This window comes from Rhinoraja longicauda, chromosome 14 (genome assembly GCF_053455715.1).
Source record: "Rhinoraja longicauda isolate Sanriku21f chromosome 14, sRhiLon1.1, whole genome shotgun sequence".
In the NCBI taxonomy this organism is placed as follows: Eukaryota; Metazoa; Chordata; class Chondrichthyes; order Rajiformes; family Arhynchobatidae; genus Rhinoraja; species Rhinoraja longicauda.
Window position 1 is genome coordinate 45,535,656 of NC_135966.1, and position 25,637 is coordinate 45,561,292.

The 25,637-nt window shown below is 45.4% G+C and overlaps 1 protein-coding gene across 5 annotated transcripts in view; it reads left to right on the top strand.

Annotated features, from left to right (window-relative positions):
• Positions 1–25,637, top strand: part of LOC144600244 (serine/threonine-protein phosphatase 2A 55 kDa regulatory subunit B beta isoform) — a 501,688-nt gene that overhangs the window by 454,205 nt on the left and 21,846 nt on the right. For all 5 annotated transcript variants that reach the window (XM_078411797.1, XM_078411798.1, XM_078411799.1 and 2 more), the window contains 2 exons: positions 4,665–4,842; positions 11,567–11,731. In XM_078411797.1, coding sequence (XP_078267923.1) covers positions 4,665–4,842; positions 11,567–11,731 — 343 coding nt within the window. The remainder of the gene's footprint in view (positions 1–4,664; positions 4,843–11,566; positions 11,732–25,637) is intronic.

A 25,637-nucleotide genomic window follows, 5' to 3' on the forward strand; every position in this document is an offset into this window, starting at 1 on the left:
TCCTTATCCCTCCATTCCCCACAAACTCATGCATCTATCATAAAGCCTCTGAAACGCCACCATCCACCACCCACCACCCATCATAAAGCCTCTGAAACGCCACCATCCACCACCCATCATAAAGCCTCTGAAACGCCACCATCCACCACCCATCTTGTAGTGGGTTTCAGGCACCACCTATCTTTATCTTTAAAAAAAACTTTTCCGCATATCGCCTGTAAACTTTCCATTTCTCACCGTTCAGCTATGCCATCTAGTATTGGATACCTTCGCCTGGGTAAAAGGTTCTAATTGTCTACCCTAATTATGCATCTCATAACTTTATAAAATCCTATCAGATCATCCCCAGTCATTGACAGTCCAGAGAAACCAATCCGAGTTTGTCCAACCTCTCCGTATAACTGGAGACGTGATGCTGGAACTGCAGATGCTGGTTTACAACAAAAAAGGCACAAAGTGCTGGCGTAACTCAGCAGGTCGGGCAGCATCTTTGGCGATCGTGGAAAAGCAACATTCTGGGTCGGGTTCCTGAAAAAAGAAGGGAGAGTCCAAGGAAGGCCTCAGTCCCGAAACGCAGCTATCCATGGTCTCCAGAGATGCTGCCTGACCCACTGAATTACTCCAGCACTTAGTATCTTTATCTCCTTATTGTTAATACCCTGTAATCCATGCAACATCCTAATAAACCTCGTAAATCCTGTCAGCATCCAGTCCCTTTACACGTCCATTCCCCACCAGGAAAATCTCAAGGCCCTCCAGTACATCCTTGAACAGAGACCCGATCAGTTCGCCTCTACCAACACTCTTGTCCACCTGGTGGAACTTGCTCTCACCCTCAACTACTTATCTTTGGACATCTCACTTTCTTCACATTAAAGGTGTAGTTACAGGGACTCGTACAGGCCCCGGCTCTGCCTGCTCTTTTATTGGTTTTGTCAAACAGTCCTTGTTCCAAACATACACTGGGACTATACAGCAACGCTTTCTCCACTACATCAATGACTGCACTGGGGCTTCCTGATGCACCCGTGCAGAACTTGTTAATTTCTTAACTTTACCATTAACCTCCACCCTGTCTTCAAATTTACTTGGACTATCTCTGACACCTCTCTCCCCTTTCTTGATCTCTTTGTCTATATCACAGGGGACAGACTATGGACTGACATCTATATACTAAAACTCTCGTTTGTTTGTTTGTTTGTTCCTGAACTACAGCCAAAACAGTACACGATAGCGCGTCAATTTCAGGCCCACCTTACTCACCGTCGTCCCTTTAGTGCTAGTGGAAGAAGTTTCATTGAAATCGGTTATATTTTAAAAGTTATTCACATTTTAAAGTTTAAATCTATCTCCTAGGGAGGGGGGAGGGAGGGAGGAAGGGGGAGGAGGGAGGATAAGGGGGGCTGGGGGGGAGGGGGAGGGGAAGGGGAGGGAGGGAGGGGAAGAGAGGAGGGGTAGGGGGGGGCAGGGGAGAGAGGAGGGGGAGGGGGGAAGTGGGGGGGGAGGTGGAGGGAGAGGGGAGGGGGGTGGAGAAGGTGCTGCACCAATGCAGGAGAGGTTTGGGCCCAACTGATCTAGTCTACTATAAACCCACTGACTCCCACTGTTATTACTACATCCATCCTTTCTTTTGCAAAGGCGATATCCCCTACTCCCAGTTTCTCTGACTCTGTCACATCTGTTCCCAACTGGAGGAATACATTCTAGGACATCCAAGATGTCCTCTTTCTTTATTAAATGTGGTTTACCCCCTGCTGTTGCAGATGGATCCCACACTGCATCTCCTCTGGGTTTCATAGTTCTGCTCGCATTCCCTCTCTCCACATCCAACACTTCATTATCTGACACTTCCACCACCAGCTGCATCTTCCCATCCCCACCCCTCACCAAGAGATGCCTGTTTCTTTTGATGGAGGGGAGGTCAGTCCTCACAATGTCAACCACTTCCTTCAGCTTCCTTCCTTCCTGGACATTTGAGTTACCTAACCAAGCACAACCGCACATCTGTGGAAGTTCAATTGCATATTTGGTGACATATGGAATCTCCTCGAAGGCATCACAAAATGCTGGAGTAACTCAGCGGGTCAGGCAGCATCTCTGGGGAGAAGGAATGGGCGTCTGAAGGACTGACGTCTGAAGAAGGGTCTCGACCCGAAATGTCACCCATTCCTTTTCTCCTGAGATGCTGCCTGACCTGCTGAGTTACTCCAACATTTTGTGATACCTTCGATTTGTACCAGCATCTGCAGTTATTTTCCTATGGAATCTCCTCAATCCTCTAAGGAAATACAGACGTTGATGAGCTTTCTTTGTGATTACATCAATGCACTGGGCCAGGACAGGTCTTCAGAGAGATGCATGCCCAGGAATGTAATGCTGTTAACCCTCTCCACCTGACTCTGCCAGTCAGATCAAGGTGGAATTTGTGGCCCTTCAGCTTTCCCTTCCTGATGTCAGCAATTCGCTCCTCGGTTCTGCTACAAAGCCAAAGTGATAGGGACTGAGCACAGGCCCTTAACGAGCTCCTTTGCTCATCGAGCATGACTTTATGTTGCCAATTTGTACGGATTGTAGTCTGTCATCAGGGAAGTTGTGCCTCCATTACATAGGCTAGGGATTGGAGGTGCGCAAGGTGGAAGTGTGCACCTTCCACAGGTACTGGGGAAGGGGACATTTCTGTGCTGTGAGGGTGAGATGTGAATGACAATAGACAATAGGTGCAGGAGTAGGCCATTCGGCCCTTCGAGCCAGCACCGCCATTCAATGTGATCATGGCTGATCATTCTCAATCAGTATCCCGTTCCTGCCTTCTCCCCATACCCCTCCACTCCGCTATCATTAAGAGCTCTATCTAACTCTCTCTTGAATGCATTCAGAGAATTGGCCTCCACTGCCTTCTGAGGCAGAGAATTCCACAGATTCACAACTCTCTGACTGAAAAAGTTTTTCCTCATCTCAGTTCTAAATGGCCTACCCCTTATTCTTAAACTGTGGCCCCTTGTTCTGGACTCCCCCAACATTGGGAACACGTTTCCTGCCTCTAACGTGTCCAACCCCTTAATAATCTTACACGTTTCGATAAGATCCCCTCTAAATTCCAGTGTATACAAGCCTAGTCGCTCCAGTCTTTCAACATATGACAGTCCCGAATGGCATTTTAAAACTTTTTTCTGAATGATTAGTGTTGCCTTTCGAGGCAACAGCAACCAGGAATCAACCAGGAATGCTCGAAAAACATTTTGTCAGATTCCAGGAACGGTTATGTGGCAGATCATTCACCACACTTCCTCACAGGATAACACTAACCAACCAAACTGGGCGCGGCACAGTGGCGCAGCGCTAGATTTACCGCCTTACAGCACCAGAGACACGGGTTCCATCCTGATTATGGGTGCCGTCTGTATGGAGTTTGTACGTTCTCCCTGTGACTGCAAACCTGGGCTGGTTCTTTAATGACTGGATATTGCGTGTCACTGACCATTCTCTTGATCATCAGTGGTACAATTGTGCTGTTTTTCTGTGAATGCATTAGTAACCAGAAGCCTGCACCATTCATCCAGAATGTGACTTCAGTTCCTGCCATTTGAGAGTATGGTATTCAGCCTATTACTGGGTTCTTCATTCTTGTGAGGTGGGGGGGTCAGGATCTTGAGACTCGAGGGTGATGGGCCCCACAACATGGCGAGTTGCTTGACTTGTGCTCAAGAATCGAGAGTGTTTATTGCCTTATGCAGTGGCGATGGAACAATGAAATTCTTACTTGCTGCAGCTTTACAGGCATATTTACACAATAAATAGTCAGAAGGTACAGAAATTGGCCCTTTGCATCACTGGCCGATCAAGATGCCCCATCTAAGCTTGTCCATATCCCTCTAAACCTTTCCTAGTCATGTACCTGTCCAAATATCTTTTACATGTTGTTATTGTACCTGCCTCAAGTACTTTTTCTGGCAGCTCATGCCATATACCACTCTCTGTCTGGAAAAAGTTGTCCCTCAGGTTCTTATTAAATCTTTCCCCTCTCACCTTAGATATACAATAATGCAATAAATTATCAATAGTGTTAGGCAACTAGACCACAATACTACAAACGACAGATTGGCTATATGGTAATTCGCATATCACTGTACCTTAATTGGTACATGTGACAATAAAAAACCTTTGTAACCTTTGAAACATAGTGCAACCTAAAAGAAATCTGTAGTATATATAAATCTAGAAGTCTGAAGAAGGGTCTCGAGCCGAAACGTCACCCATTCATTCTCTCCAGAGATGCTGCCTGTCCCGCTGAGTTAATCCAGCATTTTGTGTCTATCATCATATCATATCATATATATACAGCCGGAAACAGGCCTTTTCGGCCCTCCAAGTCCGTGCCGCCCAGTGATCCCCGTACATCTTTGGTTTAAACCAGCATCTGCATTTCCTACCTACAGAAATCTGTAGTAGATGATGTAGAATTGTGGTTCGGGCTGTGCAGTGCAGTGCAGAGCCTGATAGGCGATGGGAAGAAGCTTCAAGCTGGAGGTCACGGAGCTCAGATTCCTTCTTCCTGGTGGTGGAAGTGAGATGGGATCGTGGTCAGGGCGGTGTGGATCTTTGATGGTGTTATCTGCTGAGCTCTTACAGTTTGATGCTGAAGTTATGTGTGTTTTCATCTGCAGGTGCCAGTGCTGAGACCCATGGACCTAATGGTGGAGGCCAGTCCGAGGAGAGTGTTTGCCAATGCTCACACGTATCACATCAACTCCATTTCAGTTAACAGCGACTATGAGACCTACATGTCAGCTGATGACTTGAGGATAAACCTTTGGCACCTGGAGATTACCAACCGAAGTTTCAGTATCCTTCAATTGGAAAGCGTTGTGTTTAAATGAATGAATAAGTTTATTGGCCAAGTATGTGCATATACAAGGAATGTGCCTTGGTGCTCCGCTCACAAATGACAACACAAACATACAGTTAACAATTAAGAATAAACCATAACCACATCAAAACAATAAGGATACAACATTACGGTCTAAACATGTGGGTGAAAATAAACCAGAGCAAAAAAGAGACACTACAGACTTTGGTTGTTGAGTAGAACTACTACTCGTGGAAAAAAGCTGTTTTTATGTCTGGCTGTGGCTGCTTTGACAGTCCGGAGTCGCCTTCCAGAGGGAAGTGCTTCAAAGAGTTTGTGGCCAGGGTGAGAGGGGCCAGAGATGATCTTGCCCGCTCGCTTCATGGCCCTTGCAGTGTACAGTTCGTCAATGGGGGGAAGGTTTCAGCCAACAACCATCTCAGCTGTGCGAACGATCCATTGCAGCCTCCGGATGTCGTGCTTGGTGGCTGAGCCAAACCAGACCATGATGGAGAAGGTGAGGACGGACTCAATGATAGCAGTATAGAATTGGACCATCATTGCCTGTGGCAGATTGTGTTTCCTCAGTTGCCGCAGGAAGTACATTCTCTGTTGGGCCTTTTTGACTGTGGAGTCGATGGTGGCCTCCCATTTAAGGTCCTTGGAGATGATGGTTCCAAGGAACTTAAATGATTCCACAGATGTGACTTTGGTGTTGTTGATGGTGAGTGGGGGGAGGGGAGGGGGATCTCTTCGAAAGTCTACAATTAGTTCCACTGTCTTGAGAGCATTGAGCGCCAGGTTGTTGCGATGGCACCAGGACGCCAGCTGTGTCACTTCCCATCTGTAGGCAGATTCCTCCCCATCCTGGATCAGCCCAATCAGGGTAGTGCCATCCGCAAACTTGAGGAGCTTGACAGAGGAGTCTGTGGAGGTGCAGTCATTGGTGTAGAGAGAGTAAAGGAGTGGGGAGAGTACGCAGCCTTGCGGTGCTCCTATGCTGAGGGTCTGTAGGTCCGAGATGTGCTTTCCCAGCCTCACATGCTGCTTCCTGTCCGTCCGTTAATGAACATTATTTTCTGCTCTCGTGTGATTGAGGTCAATGGAATAATGGTGGGGACACCATCTGATGGGTTTCTTGGTTGGTTTGGGCTTCAAAGCACAACAAATTTTTGAACTGAATTTTGTAGCTGAAAGCTTCACTGAAAATAATGCCAACATGCATTATTTCTCCTCCTTCTTCCCTTCTGTTTCTCCCCTTCTTCCCTTCATTCCTATCACTGACAAACAGCCCTGTGATCAACAGCATTTCAGCCTGTCCTAGTGGGTGAGCATGGAGAGTGAGCACTGGCACAAAATGCAGGAGTAACTCAGCGGGACAGGCAGCATCTCTGGAGAGAAGGAATGGGTGAGGTTTCAGGTCGAGACCCTCCTTCCTTCTCTCCAGAGATGCTGCCTGTCCCTCTGCGTTACTCCTGCATTTTGTGTCTATGGTTTAAACTAACATCTGCAGTTCCTTCCCACACAGTGAGCACTGGCAGTCTGTTCAGATGCAGGATCAAAACCAGCTTCACTCATCTCTCACATTGCCACAGTGACACAGTGATGCAGCAAGTAGTGTTGCTGCTTCACAGATCGAGGGACCTGGGTCCAGTCCTGACCTGTTTGTGTGATGTGTGCACATGCTTCCTGTGACCGTGTGGGTTTCCCCCGGGTGCCCCGCTTTCCTGCCACATCCCAAAGATGTACTATAGACAATAGACAATAGACAATAGGTGCAGGAGGAGGCCATTCGGCCCTTCGAGCCAGCACCGCCATTCACCGTGATCATGGCTGATCATCCACAATCAGTACCCCGTTCCTGCTTTCTCCCCATACCCCTCCACTCCGCTATCATTAAGAGCTCTATCTAGCTCTCTCTTGAAAGCATCCAGGGAATTGGCCTCCACTGCCTTCTGAGGCAGAGAGTTCCACAGCTTCACAACTCTCTGGGTGAAAAAGTTTTTCCTCATCTCCGTTCTAAATGGCCTATCCCTTATTCTTAAACTGTGGCCCCTGGTTGGTAGCTTAATTGGCTGCTGTAAGTTGCCCCAACCTCAGGTCAATAGGTGGAGGAGTAAACAAGCTCAGAGTTCTCAGAGAGTACTGTAAACAGATTGAATAGCCTTCTCTTATGTTGTAAAATAAAGAGAAATAGAGCAAAAAATGAATTGTCTCGAATAACTAATTGGGCTTCACACTGTCTCGACCCCAGCATAATATGAAGGTCTCATTTAAGTCAGTGGTAGCCCTGGTTAATGGGGGTAATTATTGATGCTAATACCTTGACAATCCATCTGACAGTTTTCTCTTCATATCCAGTCCCGTTGAGAGGAACTATTGAAACACTGCTCCGTGATATGTGGATGTACAAGAACTTGCAGAACCTAGAATTAGACCAAGAACAAGGTTCCACTTGCATCGCTGGGCTGTACCTCTTTACTGGAGAGAAAATCTCTAGTGGGGAAAGCTGTCATCAGTTTCATTCAGTGCTATTTTTTCTCATTTGGTAGGAACATTTTTTTAACAGAAACACAGTCTTAAGGATAGCGGAGTCAGGGGGTATGGGAAGAAGGCAGGAACAGAGTACTGATTGAGAATGATCAGCCATGATCACATTGAATGGCGGTGCTGGCTCGAAGGGCCGACTGGCCTCCTCCTGCACCTATTGTCTATTGTCTATTGTCTATCTCCCATTATCTCTCCATTTAAATTTCTCCAGTGCAGTCGGGATTTTTCCTTGAGTTCCCTTCATGTAAACTTTTTCCTGCTACCATCTTGACTGTGTCCCACCTTCCCAAAATCAGTGATGAAGCTAGTAGGGCCACACAGCACCAGCGACCTGCGTTCGATCCTGACCTCCGATACTCTCTGTGTGCAGTTTGCACATCTGCCTGCAATACATGTACCTCTTTACCAGAAGTGAAGTGTTGGAAGTGGCATCACAGGGAGATAGGGTGGTCAAACAGGCCTTTGGGACATAGGCCTTCATCAGTCAGAGCATGTATCGAGGCTGGGATGTCATGTTGCAGTTGTGCAAGATTTTGGTGAGCCCGCATTTAGAGTGATTGCGTTTTGGGCACCATGTTATAGGAAAGATGTTGTCAAGCTGAATAGGGCGCAGAGAATATTTACAAGGGTGTTGCCACGACTCGAGGGCCTGAGCTTTAAGGAGCGGTTGAGAAGGCTAGGATTATATTCTTCAGTGTGCAGGAGGATAAGGGGCATAGAGGAAAACAAAATCATGAGAGGAATAGATCGGGTATATGCACAGAATCTCTTGCCCAGAGTAGGGGCATCGAGAAACCAGAGGACATAGGTTTAAGGTGAGAGGGGAAGGATTTAATAGGAATCTGAGGGGTAACTTTTTCACACAAAGGGTGGTGGGTGTATGGAATGAGCTGCCAGAGGAGATAGTTGAGGTACGTACTAGTGCAACGATTAAGACAGGCACATGGGTAGGACAGGTTTAGAGATATGGGCCAATTGCAGGCACGTTGGACTGGTGTAGATGGGACATGTTGGCTGGTGTGGGCAAGTTGGGCTGAACTGTTTCCACGCTGTAACACTCTGTGACTCGGACATGGGTTTCCTTCAGATACGCTGGTTTCCTCCCACGTCCTAAAGATGTGCTCATTCCTCAGTTAATTGGCAAAAACTGTAAATTGCCCTGGTTTGTAGGTGAGTGGTAGAATGTTGAGAGATTTGAGGGGAATATGATGAGAATAAAGTAGGATTACTGTGGGATTAGCGTGACTGGGGTGCCTAGTCGCATGGACCCACTGGGGTGAAGAGCTGGTTCTGTGCTGTATGACCCCTATGACCAGTGGTGGAGTGAGTGAACAATTTGCTTGACTGACCTGGTCTCCTAAACTTCATATTTGACTGACAATGAATCAATGGTGTTCACATTGTTTGCTTAGTACATCCCCCCCCCCCCCCCCCCCCCCCCCCCCCCCCCCCCCCCCCCCCATGGTCTCTTCTCTGGGTTTTCCTGAAACTTCTTATTTATGGAGACTGCATAAAGCCTGACAGGTTCAGAATTCCACGAAGGTATTCAGAATGTACCTCCGCTTTGTAAAATGGTATGATCCAAGCCATGCTAAGAATTGGCTATTGAACCCAGAGCAATAAATTCCTGCAGCTCATCTGTTTTACAATTGTTGAACATGCTTGTGGCCCATTGCTTTCAGGCTCCAGGGAGCTAAAGATCAATAGTTCAGTGTACCACTTTAACCAGTGGCCTGTAAAAACAAGACAGACTCTGGTTTCTATTCCACTTTCCGCATTTGGCATGTTTAGGTCCTTTACAGCAAATATAGTGTTTATTGATGCATATTCACTGTGTTAAAATTGAGGTATTGGGAATAAAATTGCATTATATGATTGAATACCATTGTTTTAGTCAGCCTATATGAAGATAGGGAGACTGGTTCATGCAACCAGATGGATACACAAAAGATTGCAGACTGCTGAAGGAAATGGCAGATGATGTTTCAGGTTTGGTGTAGGAAGAAACTGCATATGCTGATCCCACTCCCCATCAAAACTGCCCCCTCCATCGCCTCCTTTAAGTCCAGACTCAAAACCTATTTCTACTCCCTAGCGTTTGAGGCCCTCTGAGGGGGCGCTGTGAACTGTTTATGTATGTGCTGTTATGTTTGTGTGCCATTGTATGTTTGTTCTTAGTACCTGAACTGATGTACAGCACTTTGGCCAATGTGGGTTGTTTTTAAATGTGCTATACAAATAAAATTAACTTGACTTGACTTGACTTGGTTTACATCGAAGATATAAGTGCTGGAGCAACAAAGTGCTGGAGCAACTCAGCGGGACAGGCAGCATCTCTGGAGAGAAGGAATGGGTGACGTTTCGGGTCGAGTCTGAAGAAGGGTCTCAATCCGAAACATCACCCATTCCTTCTCTCCGAAGATGCTGTCTGACCCGCTGAGTTACTCCAACATTTTGTGTCTATCTTTAGTGTTCCAGCTTTCGTCAGTCTGAAGAAACATTGTCTGTCCTTTTCCCCTCCACAGATACTGCCTGACCCATTGAGTTCCTCCAGCAGTCTCTGTTCAATCAGATAGTCGGTACATTTTCCCATTGGACATGCTGGGTGACCAGTCATACTCTCATTGCTGGCAGAAGCTTAAATGAGGGGACATCCAAAATAATTTGCAAATTGACTGGAGAGCCTTAAATAGAAATGCAACATGAGAAGGAATAAGGTGAGGGGGGAAATGTTGAATGGGAACCTGAGGCGTAACATTTTCACACAAAGGGTGATGGGTGTATGGAGCGAGCTGCCGGAATAAGGTAGTTTCTATCGCAATGTTTAAGAAACATTTAGACAGGAATACAGATAGGACAGGTGTAGAGGGAAATGGGCCAAGTGCAGGCAGGTGGGACTAGTGTAGATGGGACATGTTGGCCGGTGTGGGTAAGTTGGGCCGAAAGGAGTGTTTCCACTCTGCATGACTCTATGACTCTTGTGAGATTATGTTCCTTTGAAAAGGGTGACAAGAGCTCTGATTGGAAAGGAAGGGCATCCTGCTATTCCAGAAGCACATTCCAGAGACCAGCATCAGATGGAAAGTCACCTATTGTCAAAGAATTAGTATCAATGGTGACCATCATTAACTGGTTGTAGTTTGTTGTCGGAAAGAGTGGCCAGTTAAAAGAGGTATCCTGGTCACATCACCGTACAAGTGCATCCCGGATATAGGAGGTATTGGTGATGGTCTTCGTTTATTATTGTGCATTGAGATGTAGAGGTGTAGAATGTAGAGTTGCAACTAAAGAGAAAGAGCATTTTTGTTTAATTGCTTGGGCATCAGGGTAGGTTGAGACCAGGACTACATCCTTAGCTTCTGAGTGGCCCGTTCATTAGTATGTTAATAATTGGTAAGAAGCTATTCCTGAATCTGATGGTATGTGCTTTCAAACTTTTGTATCTTCTGCTCAAGAGGGGAGAGGAGATGAGAGAATGAGTGAATGGTCCTTCATTATAGAGTAATTGAGTGATACAGCGTGGAAACAGGCCCTTTGACCCAACTTGCCCACACCGGCCAACATGTCCCAGCTACACTAGTCCCACCTGCCCGCGTTTAGCCCATATTCCGCCAAACCTGTCTGATCCATGTACCTCTCTAGCTGTTTCTTAAATGTTGAGATAGTCCCTGCCACAACTACCTCCTCAGGCAGCTTATTCTATACACCCACCACCCTTTGTGTGAAAAATCTACCCCACAGGTTCCTATTAAATCTTTTCCTCTTCACCTTAAACCTATGTTCCCTGGTCCTTGATTCACCTACTCTGGGCAAGAGACTGTGTATCTATGATCATATGATCATAAGATTGGAGTAGAATTAGGCCATTCGGCCCATCAAATCTACTCCGCCATTCAATCATGGCTGATCTATCTCTCCTTCCTAATCCCAGTCTCCTGCCTTCTCCCCATAACCTCTGACACCCATACTTATCAAGAATATGTTGGTATTTCCAATGATTATATTGGCTATTTTCCCAAGACAATGTTCAGTATGGATGGAATTTTTGAGATGGGCTTGGGTGGTGGGTGGTGGGGGGGGTATAGTGACTGCTTTATGTGATGGTACAATGTGTAAGTTTGATATTGGGCACTGTATGCAAGTCTACTTCCTTAATTCATGGCCTATCAGATATTGTAGATATAAAGCCTGCCAACATGGAGGAGTTGACCGAGGTGATCACAGCCGCAGAATTCCACCCGCACCAGTGTAATATGTTTGTGTACAGCAGCAGTAAAGGAACAATCCGACTGTGTGACATGCGGGCATCAGCACTGTGCGACAAGCATTCTAAGCGTAAGTGTCCATCCTCGTCTTTCACTGCATTGCTTGCTGACGTTTGTGTTGTGGACTGCCTTCCTGGATGAGGCCTGCCTTGGCTTGCTGCCAATGTAAGATATGGGTAACGACAGATTGATGTGTTTTAATCATTCATTCATAATTGGGGTGGCACAGTGGTGCAATGGTAGAGTTGCTGCCTCACAGCGCCAGAGACCCGGGTTCGATCCTGACTACGGGTGCTGTCTGTATGGAGTTTGTATGTTCTGCCGGTGATCTGCGTGGGTTTTCTCCGGGATCTCTGGTTTCCTCCCACATCCCAGAGACGTACAGGTTTGTAGGTTAATTGGGTTGAGATAACTGTAAATATTCCCTAGTGTGTGTGTAGGATGTGTAGGATGGTGTTAATCTGTTAAGAGAGTTGTGAATCTGTGGAATTCTCTGCCTCAGAAGGCAGTGGAGGCCAATTCTCTAAATGCATTCAAGAGAGAGCTGGATAGAGCTCTTAAGGATAGAGGAGTCAGGGTGTATAGACAATAGACAATAGACAATAGGTGCAGGAGTAGGCCATTCAGCCCTTCGAGCCAGCACCGCTATTCAAGGCGCTGTGAGGCAGCAACTCTGCCACTGTGCCACCCCAATTATGAATGAATGATTAAAACACATCAATCTGTCGTATGGGGAGAAGGCAGGAACGGGGTACTGATTGAGAATGATCAGCTATGATCACATTGAATGGCGGTGCTGGCTCGAAGGGTCGAATGGCCTCCTCCTGCACCTATTGTCTATTGTCTATATTCTATAATATGCGGGGATCACTGGTCGGTGCAGACTTGGCAGTCCAAAGGGCTTGTTTCCACACTATTTCTCCAAACTAAACTAAACTAAAATTCAACCCAGCAGTGCTCCTGGTGTCAAACACAACCACACCTGACCAACCTCCCCAGGTTAAGGTGACACGGCTTCAGAGCCCCTGGCCAGATCCTGACCTTCAGCGCTTCCTGAGTGAAGCTTGCATGTTCTCCCTGTGGCCACTGTGTTTCTTCTGGCTGCGCTGGTGTCTTCCCATATACTGAGAGATATGCTGGTTGTTTGACACTTGGAAATTGCCGCTGGTGTAGATTCATGCCAAAAGAATCCAAGGAGAGTGGATGAGCATGTGGGAAGCAATAAGTTGCAATGGTCCAGGGAACTAAGGAGAGAAGGAACGACACTGATGGGATTGGCTTGCTAAGAGTGTGGATAGACCCAATTCCTAATTGTCCAAATGAGAGTAAGTGAGAGGGAAAGGACTACTAGAAATATCGTAGACCAGAAAACAGCAAAGGCGCACGTTAGGCAGCACATGTACCAAAACAGAGTGAGAAATGCACAATTGTCGAGATTAACAGTTTATAAGCCCGAGGAAGAAGGGATGGTGTGAAGGAAGAAACAAAGGGGAGGTAACAGAGTGGAGGGAAGGAGTGATTTAATGATAAAAGTTAGGATAACAATAGGACAAGAGAAACAAAAGGTGGAAATGAGAGCAGACGTTATAAGCTATAGTTATTGAATTCACTGAAGTCAATTGTCTCATCATAAGAAAATGGTCTTTCTTTCTCACTTGCATTGGGTTGTGTTTGAGTAAATCGTTCCTGCAGACATTATGGAATCTGGGTTAAACTTTACTCTAATTCAGTTACAGTTTAGTTTATTGTCACGTGTACCGAGGTACAGTGAAAAGCTTTTATTGCGTGATATCCTGTCAGCAGAAAGACATTACATGATTACAATCGAGCCATTTACAGCGTATAGATACACGATATGGGAATAACATTTAGTACAATGTAAAGCCAGCAAAGTCCAATCAAGGATCGTCCAAGGGTCACCAAAGAGGTAGATAGTAGTTCAGCACTGCTCTCAGGTTGTGGTAGGATGATTCAGTTGCCTGATAACAATATGAAGAAACTGTCCCTGAATCTGGAGGTGCGTGTTTTCACATTTCTATCATTACCAGTCATTGCCAGGAAGCAGAAATGGGAAGCCTGCAATTCCAGTCCCTTTGCAATCTTACTGGCCAAACTTGCAGGTTACTGGGGACACAGAGAGAGACACAAAAAACTGGAGTAACTCAGCGGGACAGGCAGTATCTCTGGAGAGAAGCAATGGATGATGTTTTGGGTTGAGACCCTTCTTCAGACTAGTCTTCGAGTCTGAAGAAGGGTCTCAACCTGAAACGGCACCCCTTCCTTCGTCACCAGGGATGCTGCCTGTCCCGCTGAGTTACACCAGCTTTTTGTGTCTAACTGCTGTTTAAACCAGCATCTGCAGTTCCTTCTGACACATAGAGGCAACTGGGACATGGGACAGAGGGGAAGAAAAGCAGCCCGAAAAAAGTAAAGTAGGTGTAAAATTGTACTTTTCACTCCCCTCGAACGTTTAACCCAGTGAGCTTTTTCACAAAGGAGATTAAACTTGAAAGCTGTTCACCTATCAGCTGAATGATAATAACAACTTGGAAGTTTTAGTGAGAGATAAAATTAATACTGATTGCAGAGTGAAAGGAAGCATGCAGGTACAGCAGGCAGTGAAGAAAGCCAATGGAATGTTGGCCTTCATAACAAGAGGAGTTGAGTATAGGAGCAAAGAGGTCCTTCTACAGTTGTACCGGGCCCTAGTGAGACCGCACCTGGAGTACTGTGTGCAGTTTTGGTCTCCAAATTTGAGGAAGGATATTCTTGCTATTGAGGGCGTGCAGCGTAGGTTCACTAGGTTAATTCCCGGAATGGCGGGACTGTCGTATGTTGAAAGGCTCGAGCAATTAGGCTTGTATACACTGGAATTTAGAAGGATGAGGGGGGATCTTATTGAAACATATAAGATAATTAGGGGATTGGACACATTAGAGGCAGGAAACATGTTCCCAATGTTGGGGGAGTCCAGAACAAGGGGCCACAGTTTGAGAATAAGGGGTAGGCCATTTAGAACGGAGATGAGGAAGAACTTTTTCAGTCAGAGAGTGGTGAAGGTGTGGAATTCTCTGCCTCAGAAGGCAGTGGAGGCCAGTCCGTTGGATGCTTTCAAGAGAGAGCTGGATAGAGCTCTTAAGGATAGCGGAGTGAGGGGGTATGGGGAGAAGGCAGGAACGGGGTACTGATTGAGAATGATCAGCCATGATTGCATTGAATGGCGGTGCTGGCTCGAAGGGCTGAATGGCCTACTCCTGCACCTATTGTCTATTGTCTATTGTCTGTGCAGAAATCAGTTATTTGGTGATGCTGGTTAGAGCTATTAGTTGTAGCTTTGAGTGTTATGCTCACTGTATATATTCAGGGTGATCTTGCGAGGTGTATTTTCCTCCCTGATGTCTGCTGTCGTTTCATTTGTGAAGATACACAGAGCACCTTACATAAATCTGTCCACTCTCTCCATCCCTTTGGCCTACATCCCTAACCCTACTTCTCGATGCCCCCGATGTTCCGTACTGTGATGCAATATTAAGGTATGCTGTAGGATGGAATTTTATTGGAAAGCTGAATGCCAATTATATCAGATTCTTAACTGTATAAGTTCAGGAAATTTGCTTCCAGGTCTTCCCCGATCTCTCTCATCTCTCCCACTACCACCACATCCTGGACTTGACCACACCCCAAGCTAATTAGTTTAGTTTAGTTTAGTTGAGAGATACAGCGCGGAAACAGGCACTTCGGCCCACCGGGTCCGCGCCGACCAGCGATCCCCGCACATTAACACTATCCTACACCCACGAGGGACAATTTTTACATTTACCAAGCCAATTAACTTACACACCTGAACGACTTTGGAGTGTGGGAGGAAACCGAAGATCTCGGAGGAAACCCACGCAGGTCACGGGGAGAACGTACAAACTCCGTACAGACAGCACCCGTAGTCGGGATCGAACCCGGGCCTCCGGCGCTGCATTCGCTGTAAGGCAGCAACTCTACCGCTGCGCCACCGTGCCCGCCTAATTGTGTGACATAGCAACCAAGCCATTACAGATGCTGCCTGGCCAGTTGAGTTCCTCCAGCAGTTTGTTTTTGCTATGCTCCATAAGAAGTTCTATCAAAATGTCCAATTTCACATCAGTGAAGCACCACAGACCTTTCCCAGGCTCGCAATGCACCTTAAATACTCAGTCATGCAGCCTGGTTAATTTGTAATCCTCTCCTCCCCTGTATCACAGTAGGGTTAGAACTAATTATCAATAATTGTCCATTAGTAGTTTTCCTCGTTCATCAGTGATAGCGAGCGACCATAATTCCTAGCGCCTCTTCACGCATGTTTGATAGAGATACCAGTATATGAATGGTGCAACTTGTTATATTGATAATACATTTTAGGAGTAAGTGTAACATTTAAAGTCTATCATGTGTCAGATGCAAGGCTTGGAATATATTCTACAGCCAGATGTTTGGAATATATTAGATGAAATGTTTTTTGTCATTTGAAGATAAATATTCTGAGTGGTGACAGTTGTAGAGATGGTTATTACAATGAGCTTTTGTTTTCTTGAATGCAGAGCCTGAAAGAAACATTGGAAGCAGGTTTAAATTTTGCAGAGGAAATTTAATAAATGCCTAAAGGAAAAAAAAGCAGGGGTATGGGGAGACAGCAGAGCAGTGAAATTCAGTTAAGCGCTTTCTTGACTGGGATGATGTGCTCAATGCTATTGTATAGGATCCATTATTCTATCACAAAGGCTCTTTGCTCTGTACACAATTTATCCCCCAATAAACATGATTATACTCTATAATGTCTAAGAGCGTTAACATGCCATAATAAATACATTAAAACATTTGAGTATTGAAAAAAAAAAGAAATTGTACTAGCTGATAAACGACCTCTATTGAAACTGAGCAGACAGTGATCTGTGATTACAAGGGGCAGCAGTGTAAAGGGAGACATGTTCACAGATGGAGCAGTCACTGCCAGTTCCACAGCCATGGCCCACGTTCATTAGGGAGCAGTCCTGAACTCCACAGCTCAGTGCTCAGCAATAGCCCTACTCATCCCAGCCCTGGAAGGCAGCCTCCCCAGTACGAGCAATGGGTGTGCCTGGGAGCGTACCCACAAACTGTGGGAATGTATACCAGGATTGCAGCATGACAGTGCACAGAACGAGGGCTCATCTTTTATAATGTACAGCAGGGTATACAGCTTGGGTAACTCAGTGGATCAGGCAGCATCTCTGGAGAAAAGGAATAGGTGATGTTTCAGGTCGAGACCCTTCTTTGTCTGAGGAAGGGTCTCAACCCAAAATGTTGTCTGTTCCTTTCCTCCAGAGATGCTGTCTGACCCGCTGAGTTACTCCAGCTCTTTGGGTTTATCTATGGTTTAAAACAGCATCTGCAGTTCCTTCCCACATATGTAGCTTGAGTGTTTGGACTGGAAGACTAAGAGTATTGTAGTAGGCCAGCTTCCTGCAGGATAGCATTAAGCAGGCCACCGGTATAGACCAGCAGACCACCTTCGCTCAGTCCTCCTGAACCAACCTGATCTCCCGGTTGCTAAACACTTTAATTCTCCTTCCCATTCCCACACAGACCTTTCTGTCCTAGGTCTCCTCCATTGTCAGAGTGAGGCAAAACGCAAATTGGTGGAACAGCATCTCATATTTCGCCTAGGAGCTTACATTCCAGTGGTATGAATATTGATTTCACTCACTTGAAGTAACCCCGGCATTCCCTCTTTCTCTATCCCTCCCCCACCCAAGTCACACCATAGAAACATAGAAACATAGAAAATAGGTGCAGGAGTAGGCCATTCGGCCCTTGAGCCAGCACTGCCATTCAATAGGATCATGGCTAATCATCCAAAATCAGTACCCTGCTCTGGCTTTTTCCCCATATCCCTTAATTCCCAGCCCTAAGAGCTAAATCTAACTCTCTCTTGAAACCATCCAGTGAATTGGCCTCCACTGCCTTCTGTGGCAGAGAATTCCACAGACTCACAACTCTCTGGGTGAAAAAGGTTTTTCCTCATCTCAGTCCTAAATGGCTACCCCTTATTCTTAAACTGTGACCCCTGGTTCTGGACTCCCCCAACATTGGGAACATTTTTCTTGCTTCTACCCTGTCCAATCCTCTAAGAATTTTATATGTTTCTATGAGACCCCCTCTCATCCTCCCATTCTCATCCCGGGAATTAACCTGGTGAACCTATGCTGCACTCCCTCAATAGCAATAATGTCCTTCCTCAAATTAGGGGACCAAAATTGCACACAATACTCCAAGTGCGGTCTCACCAGGACCCTGTACAACTGCAGTAGGACCTCCTTGCTCCTAAACTCAAATCATCTCTCAATGAAGGCCAACATGCCATTAGCTTTCTTCACTGCCTGCTGTACCTGCATGCTTACTTTCAGTGACTGATGTACAAGCACACCCAGGTCTCATTGCACCTCCCCTTCTCCTGATCTGACACCATTCAGATAATAAAATGCCTTCCTGATCTTGCCACCAAAGTGGATAACCTCACATTTATCCACATTAAACTGCATCTGCCATGCTTCTGCCCACTCACCCAACCAATCCAAGTCACCCTGCAGCCTCATAGCATCCTCATCGCAGCTCACACTGCCACCCAACCTTGTGTCATCCGCAAACTTAGAGATGTTACATTTAATTCCCTCGTCTATATCGTATATATATATTGTAAACAACTGGGGTCCCAGCACCAAGCCTTGCAGCACCCCACTAGTCACTGCCTGCCATTCTGAAAAGGACCTGTTAATTCCTACTTTTTGCTTCCTGTCTGCCAACCAGTTCTCTATCTTTGTCAATACCTTACCCCCAATATCTTGTGCTCTAATTTTGCATACTGATCTCTTGTGTGGGACCTTGTCAAAGGCTTTTTGAAAGTCCAGATACACCGCATCCACTGGCTCTCCCTTATCCATTCTACTTGTTACATCCTCAAAAGATTAGTTAAGCATGATTTCCCCTTCATAAATCCATGCTGACTTGGACCGAACCCGTCACTGCTTTCCAAATGCGCTGCTATAACATCTTTAATAATTGACTCCAGCATCTTCCCCACTACCGATGTAAGGCTAACTGGTCTATCATTCCCCGTTTTCTCTCTCCCTCCTTTCTTAAAAAGTGTTATATTGGCTACGCTCCAGTCCACAGGAACTTATCCAGAGTTGAGAGAACATTGGAAAAGTATCACCAATACATCCACGATTTCTAGGGACACCTCCTTGGGTACTCCTTGGGATGCAGATCATCAGGCTCTGGGGATTTATCTGACCCCCCCCCAGTCCCAACAGTTTACCGAACACCATTTTCTGACTAATGTGGATTCCCTTCAGTTCCTCCCACAAGATCCTCGCTCCTCTAGTATTTCCAGGAGAATGTTTGTGCCTTCCTTAGTGAAGACAGAATCAAAGTACTTGTTTAATTGTTCTGCCATTTCCTTATTTCCCATTATAAATTCTCCTTTAAATTCACCAGCTTCTCGTTTGCACTCAACATACCGCTAACAATGGCTTGTTTCCTTTATCATCGTCACTTTTTTGCATATCTTCCATTCATTGTTCTTTATCTCTCGACATCATCGTCTATATCTCTTGTTTCCCTAACTAGTTCTCCCTAACTAGTCTGAAGAAGGGTCTCGACACGAAACAACACCCATTCCTTCTCTCCAGAGATGCTGACTGTCCTGCTGAGTTACTCCAGCTTTTTGTGTCTATCACCAGTATACTTACCTCAACATCAAGGATTTATCTATGTATTTCAACACACAGACAAAATATTGAATCTTATAATGTACCGCAATGTATTGTGAAGCTTTTTTTATGAATACTCTTTATTGCACAGAATTTCTAGCAGAGAAATATACAGATATTTATCATTGCACAATATTTCTAACATTTCATCTAACAAGATTTCTTTTGCTCATTTCTCGCTCTGGGAGAGGCTTAGAGCTCAGTGAGTCAGTCCTCTGTTATGCATTGACTCAAGGCAAACCTCAACAAGATCCCATGCATCTACTCAGCAAATGCACAGTTGACAAAGAGGTGCCTGATCATTTCATCCACAACACAGCATGGCATTCGGAGCGAGACTCCCAACTCCGCACAGCAGACCTGACCAAGTAGGCCTTCCCCCTTTTTAAAAATGCAAAAATAATGTTTATACATAAATATGTACACGAAACACATTCTTTACATTCATAACATGTTTGTAACGTTACCCTTCTTCCACTTTATCCCCTAATCGTGTAAATAGCTCGATTGTAATCATGCATTGTCTTTCTCCTGACCTGTTAACACGCAACAAAAGCTTATCACTCTACCTCGGTACCTGTGATAGTAAACTAAACGGAATTAGCTAACTAACTAACTCTGCTTATCTAGCTTGTACTAGGAATTAATGGGTTCACTGTCCCCAACCCAACCTTCTACCTTTTGTTATTGATTGATGCAGTTATGGCGAGTCGTAAACGGCAGACAACCATAAATCTTACTGTCTTCGCTGGAGGACTAAACGAGACTGCCTCATTCCCTTTACCTGCGTAACACCTCACCCGGTCTACCAATCAGAGGGTTCGATGGCCTGGACCAATCCCTGTGTCCCTACACAGTTTTACAAATAGGTTTTTGCATTTACTGAGCGGGTTTTATGTTCCAAAGGCATCTGAGGTGCTTTAAAGTTGATGAAGTGTCTTTACATCTGGGCATCATTGTCTCAGACAATGTAGCACCTTCCTTGCTACTTAGAGTCCGAGTCTGACAGCACAGAAACAGACCCTTTGTCCAACTCGTCCATGCTGGCCGAGATGCCCTCTCTGTTAGTTCCATTTACTAGCTTGTATTGATCGCATTGCTTATTACAGCTTCAGTTCAGTTCAGTGTAGTTTATTGTCACGTGTACCGAGATACAGTAAAAAGCTTTTGTTGCGTGCTAACCAGTCAGCGGAAAGACAAGACATGTTTACAATCGACCCATTTACAGAGTGTAGACATGATAAGGGAATAACGTTTAGTGAAAGGTAAAGCCAGCAAAGTCCGATCGAGGATAGTCCGAGGGCCACCAGTGAGGTAGATTCACGGTGGACAGATACATGATAAGGCAATAACGTCTAGTGCAAAGCCCAGTCAAACATAGTCCGAGGGTCACCAATGAGGTAGATAGTTCAGGACTGCTCTCTAGTTGTGGTAGGATGATTCAGTTGCCTGATAACAGCTGGGAAGAAACTGTCCCTGAATCTGGAGGTGTGGGTTTTCACACTTCTATACCTTTTGCCTGATGGGAGAAGGGAGAAGAGGGAGTGGCCAGGGTGCGACTCGTCCTTGATTATGCTGCTGGCCTTGCCGAGGCAGCGTGAGGTGTAATGAGATGTGCATGAGATGAGCTTGCTTGTATTGATTACATTACTTGTTGCAGCCTAGACACCGTGGTTAGGACCACGGGTATTTATTTGCAGGGTGTGACTGTTTCTAGCAGTCCGAGCATTTATTTCTCATCGTTAGCTGCCCTTCTGATTATAACTAACTGAGTCGTGACTAACACCATCGACCAGAAAAACATCTCAGTGGAATTATTTTGTTGAGGCTGGAGCTGGAACCAACATTCAGAGGACAGATTAGAGTGCGTAAAGGGAGTTGAGAAACTAAGCTGACATTGTCAGTGGCAACGTTCAATAAAACAATTTGGAGTGAGCAATTGGCCCACAGGGAGCAGTGAAGAGGATTGTGGTAGCTTTGGACAGGAGGAAGAGATCAGCGTGTAAATCCTGGCCCAAGGCTAAAAGCAGGAGAGACAAAAGGCAGAATTTTCTGGTTTGATTTCTGATTTCCTATCATTTGCATTTTTGTTTTCTCTCTTAATCTCTGCTAATTATAGATCAATTGCAATGGTGTTGTTTAGTGGAAGCTGTAAGGATTTATCACGAACACTGGTCCGATTCTGGTCAGAGGTGATAGACTGCTAACTCAGTTTTCATGTGTGGAATTAACCCTCGATGTATTCTCTCACTTAAGGTCCTCCAGAGCATTTATTCAATCCTTTCTTGCAGATCTCACAAACTGAATTAATTTAAATGTTCTGGTAAGATAACACTGCAGAAATAGGCAATGTGTTTCAGAATAAAAACACAGGACTGTGCATTTAAAAAAAAGTTAGCCTGTAAATAGACCTCCATTTACCACACTCTTTCGAAGTGGGAAGGTATTGTGTTTGATATTTTGAAACTGTGGTGAACAAATGACTGGATTATTCAGGAAATTCTCCATCAACAAAAAGAAAATTAATCATCTACAACAAAAAAAGAAGTAAATAAAAATCCTGCCACTTGGTAAGGTAACAAGTAGGTTGATTGTTTTCACTGCAGAGAGGCCCATTTGTGTACTGATGAGCTGACTCAGGGAGACGTGTGAGTAGGTAACATGGCTGCTGCCTCAGCACCTCTGCCACTGCTCAAAGCAAGTCTCTGTTTCCCTCCTGTTTCCTTGCCTCCTCTGCTGAAGGTGCTGATTAATGCAGCCACCCAATCCCACGGTCTTCAGCTGCTCTTGGGCAGCTGATGGACTGCTTTCAGTGCAGAAGCAATGGGTATAAATATAAGCAGATTACAGCAGAACAGCCTTGAGGAGCTGAAAGGTTCTTCATTTCTGTATTATTCAAATATGAGGGAATCCGAACCCGCTCAAAACCTACCTGTGGACATTTTCCAGCAAGTGGGCACTGATTCAGAATAAGGTCACAGACTTCTTTTGAAGTACTTCCATTGGTGATCAGCTTGGAGTTTGAAACTGGCCAATCACTCCCCTGCCCTACTCCGCCCCCTACTGGTCCATCCCAGCTCAATGCAAAATGATCCAGCTAAGCCCACACACCCACCTTCTCTGCAAATCCCTACAAATGGTCTCCTTCCAGACACTCTTCCAGTTCCCTTTTGAGCGAAGAAGGGTCTCGACCTGAAACATTACCCATTCCTTCTCTCCAGAGATGCTGCCTGTCCCGCTGAGTTACTCCAGCCTTTTGTGTCTATCTTCGGTTTGAACCAGCATCTGCAGTTCCTTCCTACACATTGAAATTTACCTCCTTACAAACCCTGGCAGTGTATACCAGGCATTAACCATGTACTGTGTAAGACATGTTTCCCCAATGGCACTTTTTATGTCTCCATGAAGATCTTTTTACTACCCCACTCATTGTTCCCCATGCCTCTGCGTTTTGGCTTAAATGAGAGATATAGACAATGAAGTAGAGAGATATAGAACAAATAGACAATAGACAATAGACAATAGGTGCAGGAGTAGGCCATTCAGCCCTTCGAGCCAGCACCGCCATTCAATGCGATCATGGCTGATCACTCTCAATCAGTACCCCGTTCCTGCCTTCTCCCCATACCCCCTAACTCCGCTATCCTTAAGAGCTCTATCCAGCTCTCTCTTGAAAGCATCCAACGAACTGGCCTCCACTGCCTTCTGAGGCAGAGAATTCCACACCTTCACCACCCTCTGACTGAAAAAGTTCTTCCTCATCTCCGTTCTAAATGGCCTACCCCTTATTCTTAAACTGTGGCCCCTTGTTCTGGACTCCCCCAACATTGGGAACATGTTATCTGCCTCTAATGTGTCCAATCCCCTAATTATCTTATATGTTTCAATAAGATCCCCCCTCATCCTTCTAAATTCCAGTGTATACAAGCCCAATCGCTCCAGCCTTTCAACATACGACAGTCCCGCCATTCCGGGAATTAACCTAGTGAACCTACGCTGCACGCCCTCCATAGCAAGAATATCCTTCCTCAAATTTGGAGACCAAAACTGCACACAGTACTCCAGGTGCGGTCTCACCAGGGCCCGGTACAACTGTAGAAGGACCTCTTTGCTCCTATACTCAACTCCTCTTGTTACGAAGGCCAACATTCCATTGGCTTTCTTCACTGCCTGCTGTACCTGCATGCTTCCTTTCATTGACTGATGCACTAGGACACCCAGATCTCGTTGAACTCCCCCTCCTCCTAACTTGACACCATTCAGATAATAATCTGCCTTTCTATTCTTGCTTCCAAAGTGAATAACCTCACACTTATCTACATTAAACTGCATCTGCCATGTATCCGCCCACTCACACAACCTGTCCAAGTCACCCTGCAGCCTTATTGCATCTTCCTCACAATTCACACTACCCCCCAACTTAGTATCATCTGCAAATTTGCTAATGGTACTTTTAATCCCTTCGTCTAAGTCATTAATGTATATCGTAAATAGCTGGGGTCCCAGCACCGAACCTTGCGGTACCCCACTGGTCACTGCCTGCCATTCCGAAAGGGACCCATTTATCCCCACTCTTTGCTTTCTGTCTGTCAACCAATTTTCTATCCATGTCAGTACCCTACCCCCAATACCATGTGCCCTAATTTTGCCCACTAATCTCCTATGTGGGACCTTGTCGAAAGCTTTCTGAAAGTCGAGGTACACCACATCCACTGACTCTCCCTTGTCAATTTTCCTAGTTACATCCTCAAAAAATTCCAGTAGATTTGTCAAGCATGATTTCCCCTTCGTAAATCCATGCTGACTCGGAATGATCCCGTTACTGCTATCCAAATGCTCAGCAATTTCGTCTTTTATAATTGACTCCAGCATCTTCCCCACCACTGATGTCAGACTAACTGGTCTATAATTACCCGTTTTCTCTCTCCCTCCTTTCTTAAAAAGTGGGATAACATTTGCTATCCTCCAATCCACAGGAACTGATCCTGAATCTATAGAACATTGAAAAATGATCTCCAATGCTTCCACTATTTCTAGAGCCACCTCCTTAAGTACTCTGGGATACAGACCATCAGGCCCTGGGGATTTATCAGCCTTCAGTCCCATCAGTCTACCCAAAACCATTTCCTGTCTAATGTGGATTTCCTTCAGTTCTTCCATCACCCTAGGTTCTCCGGCCCCTAGAACATTTGGGAGATTGTGTGTATCTTCCTCAGTGAAGACAGATCCAAAGTAACGGTTTAACTCGTCTGCCATTTCTTTGTTCCCCATAATAAATTCCCCTGCTTCTGTCTTCAAGGGACCCACATTTGCCTTGACTATTTTTTTCCTCTTCACGTACCTAAAAAAACTTTTGCTATCCTCCTTTATATTATTGGCTAGTTTACCCTCGTACCTCATCTTTTCTCCCCGTATTGCCTTTTTAGTTAACTTTTGTTGCTCTTTAAAAGAGTCCCAATCCTCTGTCTTCCCACTCTTCTTTGCTATGTTATACTTCCTCTCCTTAATTTTTATGCTGTCCCTGACTTCCCTCGTCAGCCACAGGTGTCTCTTACTCCCCTTAGAGTCTTTCCACCTCTTTGGAATAAATTGATCCTGCAACCTCTGCATTATTCCCAGGAATACCTGCCATTGCTGTTCTACCGTCTTCCCTGCTAGGGCCTCCTTCCAATCAATTTTGGCCAGTTCCTGCCTCATGCCTCTGTAATCCCCTTTGCTATACTGTAATACCGACACTTCCGATTTTCCCTTCTGCCTTTCCATTTGCAGAGTAAAACTTATCATGTTGTGATCACTGCCTCCTAATGGCTCTTTTACCTCTAGTCCCCTTATCAGATCAGGATCATTACACAACACTAAATCCAGAATTGCCTTCTCCCTGGTAGGCTCCAGTACAAGCTGTTCTAAGAATCCATCTCAAAGGCACTCTACAAACTCTCTTTCCTGGGGTCCATTTCCAACCTGATTTTCCCAGTCTACCTGCATGTTGAAATCTCCCATAACCACCGTAGCATTACATTTTTGACACGCCAATTTTATCTCCTGATTCAACTTGCACCCTATGTCGAGGCTACTGTTTGGGGGCCTATAGATAACTCCCATTAGGGTCTTTTTACCCTTACAATTTCTCATTTCTATCCATACTGATTCAACATCTCCTGATTCTATGTCACCCCTTGCAAGGGAATGAATATC